The sequence below is a fragment of the Silurus aristotelis genome (genome assembly GCF_946808225.1).
Source record: "Silurus aristotelis genome assembly, chromosome: 17".
Lineage (NCBI taxonomy): Eukaryota > Metazoa > Chordata > Actinopteri > Siluriformes > Siluridae > Silurus > Silurus aristotelis.
In genome coordinates, this window is record NC_139590.1 from 19,889,070 (window position 1) to 19,900,233 (window position 11,164).

The window sequence follows — 11,164 nt, forward strand, 5'->3', positions numbered from 1 at the left end:
TATTCTGTTTTTCCATGGCAAACTGCAGTTATTTATTTATTGCTTGGTTTTTTAAAATTATTTATTTACTCATATATTAGTGAATTTTTAATTAATCCTTAGTGTTAGTGTTTAGAAAAAGAAGACGTGAGCTGTAAATAATAACTCAGAACAAATATGTCTGTTTTTTGTTTGTGCTAAATTCAGTTTAATGTGTCCTGCCTACAGAATATATGATATTTTTCATTAAATAAATGATTATTGCTCTTTTAAAACAGGTATTTAACGGAGACAGGAACCGAAAACCCTGTTGATCCCTGTTGAACAACATCTTAAAAATGTGGAATACAGTAATACTTTAAAGATTTCTGATTCACATCATTTATGTAAATTGAAACTGATGAAATAGATTTATAGCCTAAAACATGTTGAGGATATGAGATGTGGAATTTACGATCTAATTCTGATCTGATGGCATGTCCGACTCAGTGTCCCATAAACCCGCCATCACTTTGGGTTTTAACTGTCCATCTTCTGTACATTTTATATACTTTTTACAAAGAACTAAATTTAATCACGGTAAATAAAATTCATCATCGGTACAAACACCGAAAAAGCTTCACATAGAAGCCTATAATCACCTATAATATATAATCATTTACGGGAAAAGCCCGTAAAATAACACTTCGAATAAACACAAAATAAACATCACTTGTATTATTTCCAGAAACCCAAAATGCAGCTTTCCAAAAACCGACACACAAAAACTAGATGTTGACGCAGGCAGGGCAATTCAGATTCCAGCTGTTTCACAAGTCGCAAATCTGCATCTGTAATCCGCTCACACTGTGTTACAGAATAACTCCAGAACAAAAGTGAACCGATCTGCAACTGGATTAACTGGTCAAATGCTTCCAAATACACGAATCACTCTTTCATGGATAATGGATTTTTCCATTATTATTATTATTATTATTATTATTATTATTATTATTATTAAAAGTATTAGTATTAATATAAGTATTTTTTTATTAAGCAAAAGCACCCGCATTGGTATATGCCACCCAAATTCAATAAAATTATGCATAAGAATAAAAACAATGAAAATAAAAAAAAATACATAGATTGAAAATATACATTTGTCACCAAAGAGGGTCAGTGGTTACAAGTGTACCTCTGCAGTGACCGATCTAAAAATGTTTTTGTTTAAGAAAACTCACGCTTTGTCATTTTCACCGTCTTGCACTTATATTATAGCTTCACACACAGGTCACATAACCTCAGCCTGGTTTCCCATCAAATGGGAAGCAATCCAGCTGTGTATGCTCGGTTCAGTGTGACGTCACGCGCTTAGTGACGCCAACTCATCTGTTTTCATACATAGAAGAGATCAGAGGGATTCTACTTTTTGTGCAATGGGCTTCACGGGGTTTGCCCAGCTGTGCACAGACATGTGTGTATGCGTTGGGCTGACAAAAATATAGAAACGTATGAATTAAAAAATAAAATTGTAACCCTGGAGTCTGGAGGAGTGAACAGCTGTATGAGTGCTGACTCTCAGTTTTGTGTTGGAAAGGAATTTCGTTCATACAGACTGAAAACTTCAATAAAAACAGAGTAAAAAAATGAAATATATTTGATTAATGTGAAAAGAAAGCATTATTTGTGTGAATTTAAATCTTAGGTTTTATATTTTAAAAGTGTTTCCCCTATAAATGTATCCCTAATGAGTGATCCAGTGGAGACAGTGGGAAGGAAAAACTTTGTTGTCCGGGTGGCAACAAAGGTTTATTGATTATAGTTCCACTATTGTTGAAGTGTACTGTTCAGTGATGGCACTTAAATGTTCATGCAAACTGTAGTCCTAAGCCATTGTAGTAGCCTTGTTTCTATAAATTACAGTCTAAATCCATCCTCAACGTTCTTGAGTTGCTCAGTATCTTTAGGCTGCTTATGTGGATCCATCCTCAGCTTCACAGAGTGTCGTCAATTAAAGAGAATCCCATCCAAAGGTAGGGCTTCGGGATAAATGAGGCAGATTCGAAAAGAAGAAAGGGACAAGGTACACTGGTCACTGGTACCTCATGAGCACGTGTAGCTCGACAGAAAGATCTAATGTTTGAGCCTTCAGCATAATTGATCTTCCTATACCACGGTTCCAATCAGATTGGAAGATTCCTCAAAGATTTTGTGATATTAATAGTTCATTTGCATTTGTAATTATGGTTGATCTTTTTAATTACACTTTGAGCAATTAAAGAAAATTCCCAGTTCCTGACGTTTTTATAAGCCCCATATTATAATAGAATAAATAAATGTAATAGTCCTTAAATGCATTTAAGGGAACAAATGCGTGTGTTGAATGTAAAAGGAGAAGGCAATGGTGCCCCCTATTGGCTGCGATCGCGCAGTGCTCTTTCAACCTTTGATTATTATGATTCAATGAGTTTTGTGTAGATAGGAGAAAAATCAATGGCAGACGTTTGTTAAAAAAAAATACTGTACGTTAATGATCAAGGATACAGCTGCTCCAGATAGGGCTAAAATTACTCAACCCAAAAATAATTCGATATGGGAAAGTTGAATTTAACACAGTAATAGTGATTACTGTCAAAAGACAAAGAAATTCTGTAATTCCACCACCAGAGGGAAGCAGCGTATAACATGTTAATCTGGATGCTAGTCTCACAGGAAATCTGAAATCCACTTGTTTTTTAAACAGATGTTTACTCAATTCCTGAATTTTACGCAGGCTATATTTCAGTCCTTTCACCGTTTGAACAATTTGTGACTTTTTCACTGTAAACACAACTGTAAGGTCTTGACATGTACCCATGTGTGAATAATGTGTGTGGTACAAAAAGGCCGCTTGTGTCTTACTGTAGAACTTATTCATCCATCATAAAATATCATATGGACATATGTGTCTAGTTCAAGAACATAGGGTTTTGCTATCCCAAAAAATACAAAAGTCTCTCTGTCTGTAAAAAAAAAAAAAATCCCTTCTAGAAGGCCAGCACATCTGTAAGTGGAGTGTGAGATGGGTGGAAGCCATTTACACGTGCAGTCAAAGTTTTTAGAGAAATCATCCAGTTTTAATTCAGCGTACAGCCACAGTGAGTGTACACGACAGGAGCAATTATTGATCTTACACATTAAACATGCATTTTATATTACATTATAATAGTGGTGCTCATTTTTACTCAGGGGTCTGACCATGGGGTCTGCTATCTCTTCCTTAGTTCATTTGGCACTGTGCTGCCTTTCATTAGCAGCAAACATCCATGAACTAGCTGCACAAAATACAGGCTATCTAATGTACTAGTGCTATATTAAGTGGAGTAACTGATAAGCTAGCATTAAACATAAAGACCAGATAACTAGCATTATAGTAAACAGATTCACTCACAAAGTAGACGTATACATTTTACGTGGTGCCTGACTCCTGAGGTGGAATGGCATATGGTCTCTGTGCTAAACAAGTAAACAAGCAGCATCGCTATGAAGAGTTAAGCACTGTGTAGCCAAAGCTACCCCAGAAAAAAAAGAACTCAGAGGGTCTCTGAGGAACATTACACAATATACACACGAGTAAGTATATGAAGTGTGTGTGTGTGTGTGTGTGGTGTTACGGTAAATAAGCCACACTTTGTGTAAGCGCTTAGCAGCCATTTAAACTGTTTCCTGTGGAAAGTTTTCCTTTGGCTGCTGGAATGCAGTCTCTCTTTCTCTCTCTCTCTCTCTCTCTCTCTCTCTCTCTCTCTCTCTCTCTCTATCTCTCTCTCTCTCTCTCTCTTTCTCTCTCTCACAATCAATCTGTATTTATCTCTCATTCATTCTCTCTCGCTCTCACTCACACATGCTTGTGTGCATCTTGTGTAATGATCCTCAGAGACAGTGTTATGAATATGGATTTTGTGTATAATGGTTTTGTGTGTGTATCTACTATATGTTTTCAGCTCAAAAGAATGTACTGTTTTTCTTTTCACATTTTTTTTTATTAAAAGTGTGTGTGCATTTGTGTATGTGTGTGTGTGTGTGTGTGTGTGTGTGTGTGTGTGTGTGTGTGTGTGTGTGTGTATATGTGTGTGCCCAACTGTCTCATCTTTCCTCCTCCAGTAACTGCAGTGTGTCTTCTGTGTATCTTGGTTGACTGATTCCCGTATCCAGAGCCTCACAGTCATTTGTCAGGGGAACCAGGTCCTAAACACACACACACACACACACACACACACACACACACACACACACACACACACACACACACACACACACAATCTTTATAAAATATTTGCTAAATTCACTATTCTTAAGAGTACTGTATGTTTATTGTGGTTCTATAGTATGAATTAATGTAATTAGAAAATGATACCCATGCAAAAAGCGGAACTGTGTTCAGCATTGATGATGTATGTAATAACACGTGATCTTTGATAAACACATGAACTATGAAACAGTAGACACTATTGTGGTAATAATATTGTAATAATAATGTGTAGTGCAAATGTGGTAATCAAATCATGCATGCTGATTATGGTGGTAAAAAGCCAAAAATGTGTGATAAAATGGTTAGGATTTTACGTTGTGATACGTTGTTATGATATAACGATCCGGTAATAATGACAGGTGGAATGAACGTCAAAGACAACGGCTTGATGAAAATAACAGCGACTGTAGCAAAAACAAACACTCGTAGAACAGTGCTGAAAGCCATTACTCAAACTAAAGTCTCATCTGTGTCATGTAATACAAGCAAATGCAGATACAGCAAAACACAACACTGAATACCATAAAACATGGTCAAGAAGCACAAACTTGAACCTAAGCATAACAAAGATGGCAGCCATAGTGGGACTAATGTGAGACAATTATGTGAGCTACAAACATGCATTAAGACAACTGTCACCAACTGACACAACTAATCTGATAGCGTTTTACTAACCAAACAAACTATATTCAACTGAACACCACCTCTCTACCTAACAGCAAAATACTGTTGGGGTTTCAGAAACCTGCTATGTTCATTAGCTAGCTACCTAGCTCATGTAACTTCATCCAAGTTTCCAGCTTGTTCGTTGATGTCCAAAACGTATGCCCTGTACTCATTCTTCCAAGCATTACCTATAAGCTGTATACACGCTTAAGATATATCGAACACAATTACAACTGCTACCTAAAGTTAAGTGCTTTGGTATTGAAAATAATAAAAATGGTGGTAATAAACAAGTGATATTTATATAAGTCTTTAATACATTTACACAGTTGTAAAAAATTACACCTCAGGACGCTTTACAGAGTTAATGAAACAAAGGCTAGTCAAACTACAACCTGTTAACAATATAAACATATTATGGTGACTATAATGTGATCATGTATTTATAACACGTGGACAGTGAGGCATGATAAAACTACTATACCCGGTAGCATATTCGGCTTATGATCTCGTAGAGCATACGGATTTTGCGTTTCAGAAACAGGATACGAGGTCGCACCCGGCAATAATCGATTGGCAGATTCTCCAGGGTGTACAGAAAGTCTCGCAGTTTAGCCGTCACACAGGAATTCTGTGAAAAATATTCACATAAAGCATTTCGTGGATAATGACATTCAATGAAGGCCAAAGTAGAAGTTGTTTTGACAAATCTAAATGTGCTGAAAAAAAAAAAAGATTTTCAGGACTTTTTGAGTAATCAAAAGTCATTAGAAAACTGGGTGCTCAGCTGTTTCATGGACAAAAATGTAACAGCAGAAACATTAAAAGAACACTGTATACGGTTGCACACCACTTTGTTAACAAGTGTCAACTTTGTTACACATTTCAAATGCAAAACCGCACTTATACAACAGCCTTTTTGAGCAAGAGTATTCCAACTTTATTACATCTTGGTTTGAAAATTATTTTCCACTCTTCCTTGAAAAATTCTCCAGATCTATCCAGTTGTAAAGTGTTTTTCCATACACAGTCCTTGTCAAAGCATTCCACATGTTTTTATTGTATTTTTATTATATTTGTAATAGATTTTGGTCTGGAGCACTGACTGGGCTACTCCAAATCTTCGATCTTCCTATGAAGCCATTCCATTGTTGATCCTATTTCATGGTTTGAGTTGTTAAAGTGCCATAACACACAGTAGTCCAACAAAAACCTGGAGGTTTTGTGCCAAAATAAATTTCAAAGCAATCCATGAATCCCTCAATTCTGAATAAAGCCTCAGTTCTGGCTATAGAGAAACAGCCCCAAACTCTGATGCTGCCACCCTCCATGATTCACCATGGGAATGGTGTTCTTTGGGTAATCAGCCATTTTGATTTTGTTCCAAATATCTTCTAGAACCAAGTCCAAAATGTTCTTCCTTAGTCTCCTTGGACCACAACACATTTTTCCACATGGTTAAGAATGAGTTAGGTGGGGGGTTTTGTTATTTCTCTGAGAAAAACAAAATGCTTAGTTATTTAGTCAGCTTAATCCAAAAAATAGACATTTGAAGAATATAAGCGAACGCCGTCACATGCAAGGACTGTCCAGATGTTCCTGCATGTTCTTTTGTAATATTTTCTGTTGCTCTCTTAAGCTTCTTGCGCTTTGACCAACTTTAAACTGATCCCGTTTTTTTGTAATGACACCAAGGTGCCCTATTTTCTTCCAATGATCTTCACAGTCTTGGCAAACCTGATGTGAACTGATCTTTTGGTAAATCCTGATTGAGACCCTGATTGAGCGTGTACATGCTTAGCAATCCCATTGGTGTCATGAAAATCTTATAAAAACTGCAGGTCTTTATTTGGGATTTCACCAAAATCGTTAAATACATGGCAGGTGTATGAGTAGCTGTACATATTTTAAACAGTATAGAAAGAAAAGCAAAAATCTGATATAGACTTACAAACCACAGAGAGGGAAATGTTTTTGAAATGTAAACTGTGTGAGCAAACAAGATGAAGTGATGCAAGGCAGAGTCTCTGATGTATTCATACTGCGGGATAATGAGAACCAGGTGAATCTAATGAGAAAGCCAGTGAACAACAGTTGTAGCGCCTGAGATTCCTTAAGAAAGTCATGTGTTGTAAAGCATTTTGGGTTTTGAAAATATTAGAAATGGAATATATTTGTATTTCCAGACATAGCAAAGTTTTTCTTCGAAACTCAGAACTGGTTCCAATAATTGAAATAACTGCACTCTTACCCTTCCTGTTATGTTCAATATCACCTCTAGCTGCAAAACAGACCAACGTACCCCTGCCAGTGCTTATAGTGTGTGTGTGTGTGTGTGTGTGTGTGTGTGTGTGTGTGTGTGTGTGTGTGTGTGTGTGTGTGTTTTTTGTCCTATTTAGTCCCCCAAATGTGCCAGTGGTATGCATGGGCATGGTCAATTGTTTTGACAAAACACAAAATTTCAATTGTGTTTCTGATGAGATTCAGGCCATGTGCTGTGTGATGTGCTGTCAGGAACAACTGTTTGGACCATGTGGATTATTTTACTGTTTTGGAACAAAGTGGGGACATGCTTCAAGAGTTTTGAGAGAAATAATGACAATGATTATACTATGTTATATCTGTTGTTATTATTATAATTACAATTATTATTAATAATGCAGAAATAAAACTTAAAAAAATGCGTAAAGGTAATATGACATAAGTAAAGGTAATATGACATACTTACGTGAACGTCCATAAACATTTTCGGAAAATACTCAGCGCATTCCTTCTGTAAAACAAATCAAATCAGCAGTGCGCATTGGTATGCATGAACCCAGTGTGTGTGTGTGTGTGTGTGTGTGTGTGTGTGTGTGTGTGTGTGTGTGTGTGTGTGTGTGTGTTTGTGTGTGGCTCACCGTGCGCGGGGAACTGTGCGTCTTCTCCAACAAGTCCATGATCTCCTTACCGAGTTGGACTGCGCGCGAGTAACAGGTCGGGGGCGCGCATTTGCCGACCTGCACTACACTCAGGAAAGCGAGCACGAAGAAAACGCAAAAGCAATAAGCGCGTGCCGAGTTCATTTCCGCGGAGCGCGCGCGCGCGTGGTTTCTTGCACGAGCAACTTCGGTCTGCAGGAGCACGCGCTGCTTAGGTGGGTTTTTAAGGGACCGGGATGACGTCATGGGACGGAGGCGCGTGCATCTTTAAACCTCCACCAAGAAGACTAAACTCGAGTACGTACTCTATAACTGTTTAGTGCAGTGGTGTAAAGTATTTAAATAAATATATTTTTCTGATGTATTTAAGTAATTTTTGCTGAGTTTCAAAGTTTTAACCAACTGTTACTCTTTACTCAACTACGTTTATGATTCAATATATGTTCTTTTTACTCTATTATATTATAATTGACAATGACCCTTAATATTGACTTTTTTTTTGGCTTATTTATTTTCAGTCCAAAAAGAGCTAGAATAAACTCCAAAACCTTTGAGAACCAGCTTTTTTTAAAGTTGAATACAAAAATTCATTCATTCATTTTCTCCCGCTTATACGTAATTCGGGTCGCGGGGGCAGCAGTCTAAGCAGGCCCCCGCCTTCGACTGCTGCCCAATCCTCACAGCACCGTCCCTTACGGTCCCTCCTGCAGGTGGTGAGCCCACGGGAAGGCGGCCCCACGTCACTCCGACGTCACGGACCTTGATATTTCCCTCGTAAGGGACCCCCGAAGCATAGAGGGTCAAGGGCCTTGCTCAAGGGCCCAAGAGTGGCAGCTTGGCGATACCGGGGCTTGAACCCCAGACCTTCCGATCGGCAACCCAGCGCCTTAACCGCTGGAGCCACCACTCCCCCGAACACAAAAATTATGTATTCAAAATGAGAGGTGCATCAAATCCAAGTCAGATCTGAATATTAGGTTTTACTTCATCTAAAATGATTTACTTTACTTTTATTTGTCCATTGAATACTAATCGTTCTTCTACTTTGTGACACGATCCTGTAATTTTATTTGCTGACTGACGATACCTTTTTGACAGATGGATTAACTACTTTGTCTTTTTTTTTTTTTTTGACCGACTTCAATTTTTGTTTCAATCAGGCATGTTGAAGAAGCTGTCTTGGTTAATGCAGTGTTGATGTGTACAATTTGATTTGTATTTAAGGGGAAAACACCTCACAAATAAACTGTTTTTTTGGCTTTTCACTAACACGTGTCTTGGTGTTGAGGACTAGTGCATCTTTGAGCCCACGTTCAATAGGAGTCAAATACTCAAGTACTGCTCAAATCAGATACTCTAAGACTTTTAAACTAGTTTTGCAGTAAGTTATCTATACTTTTATTACAATATGATTTTAGGTACTCTTTATACCTACGGTGTAGTGTAGAAGTGTGCACTTACTTTTCCCCTTTTTGATTTTATGTAATTATTATAATGTAAGTTGTTGTTGCACAAGCCGGTGCACTCTTAGTGCTGGTCCCAAGCCTGGATAAATAAGGAGGTTTGCGTTATGAAGGGCATCCAGCGTTGGCATGTGCCAAATCAAAGATGCGGATCACGAATCAGAATTTCATACTGGATCGGTCGAGGCCCGGGTTACCAACGACCGCCACAGGTATTGTTAGCCAACAGGGTACCAATGGAAATTGGGCTACTGTTGGCCGAAGGAGGAGAAGGAGAGGAGGAAGTTGTCTACAGAGACAGATGTGGTGAGGGAAGACATGCAGGCAGTTAGTTTAAAAGAGGCAGATGTAGAGGACAGGGAGGTATGGAGACAGATGATCTGCTGTGGTGACCCCTAATGGGAGAAGTTGAAAGAAGAAGAAGAAGAAGAAGATTATAATGTAAGTTGTTCACAAAAGTAAGTGGTGCAAGAAATTCCACTGGCAAATCCAGAACTGTAAAGCTACAAGATTTGGCTTGATCATAGCAATTACATTGTACGTGTGTATGTGTGTATCCCTCTAGTGCCACTTCCGCGCAAACACATACACACTTTTACACACTTGATCTGGCAGTATCCTAACACAAACATACAGTTTCTAGATTTTGCCATTTTTCTTTGGTTACCACGGTTGCCTTGAATACTTCCCCATCCTGTGCGCTTGAAGTTTGCATTCGCTCCTTTTCTCCCAAACCTTCATCTGGGTTCTCTACTTTCCTTTACCAGTCCAAAGACATACATTGTCAGCTAATTTCCAAAGTTTGTCCATAATGTTTAAATGTATGCAATGAGTGGTGGTTGACACCCTATCCAGGTGTCTCCTGTCTTGTGTCTCTCAATAGGCCATCCAGATAGAATATGCAGTATAGAAAAAAATAAAACGGGGGTTAGGGATTTTTGTCGGTGCCTGATATCGTCAATTGCTTGTTCATGAAAGTAGTCTGTATAGAATGTCCAGACTGCTCAAAGCTCAAAATTAAAATAGCTACTATTTACAACTGTGATGTACAGAAATGCATCACAAAATAGGCAAGACATCTTAAGGTAAATGGGCTACAACAGAAGACCACTTCGGGTACAACTTCTGTCAGCTAAGAACAGGAATTCAAGGCTAAAATGGTTATTGAGGATTGGACAGGTGAAGACTGGAAAATGACCAGGCCGGGTGTGGCATAGCTCATGAATCCTTTTGAGGTGTGAGAACCTCCCAGGTTTCACTTAAAACTTTATATTTCCAAGTTATTAGCCAAGTCTGCTGTAATAAAGATAGGTTGCTGACTGTGGGTATAGATTTTGGTTCAGTTGTTCAGAAAATATGTATGAATAAAACTCATGGGAAACCAATACATAAAGCATGGGTCAAACTGTAAAGATTTTACAAATAGCTAATGGCTAATTTGGTTTATGGCTTATTACCATCATAGTGTAGTAAACAGGAATAGCTGGAAATGCATGAGCAGTAGTAAAAAGAACATGGAAGTCATTTACTGTAAGCTTTAGGATTAAGAGAAATGCATCTGATTTGCAACACTTTGTTTTGTGATATGATGATATGCCCAAGTGATGCATTCTGTCTCCTGAAGCATATGCAGAAAACCAAGCTCTACCAGACATTAAAGCCAATAAAGCTCATTGTTTACATGCTCCTGGCATAGTCTATCCCTTCCCCCTTCCTTTCTGTCTCTCTAGTCTTTCCCCACCCCTGGCTCTTCCTCTTTCTGACTCATCATGTAAACCCTCTCTCTCTCTCTCTCTCTCTCTCTCTCTCTCTCTCTCTCTCTCTCTCTCTCTCTCTCTCTCTCTCTCTCTCTCTCTCTTTCTCTCTCT

At 38.3% G+C, this 11,164-nt stretch overlaps 1 protein-coding gene across 1 annotated transcript; it reads right to left on the reverse strand.

Moving 5' to 3' along the window:
- Window positions 1–3,927: 3,927 nt before the first annotated feature.
- Window positions 3,928–8,094, reverse strand: cytl1 (cytokine like 1). The gene is made up of 4 exons (XM_083566018.1): window positions 7,813–8,094; window positions 7,641–7,685; window positions 5,397–5,543; window positions 3,928–4,182 (listed from the first exon to the last, which is right to left on the reverse strand). Exons 1-4 carry the CDS (start codon window positions 8,077–8,079, stop codon window positions 4,081–4,083), a joined length of 561 nt encoding a protein of 186 aa, XP_083422144.1. The 5' UTR covers window positions 8,080–8,094; the 3' UTR covers window positions 3,928–4,080.
- Window positions 8,095–11,164: the final 3,070 nt, after the last annotated feature.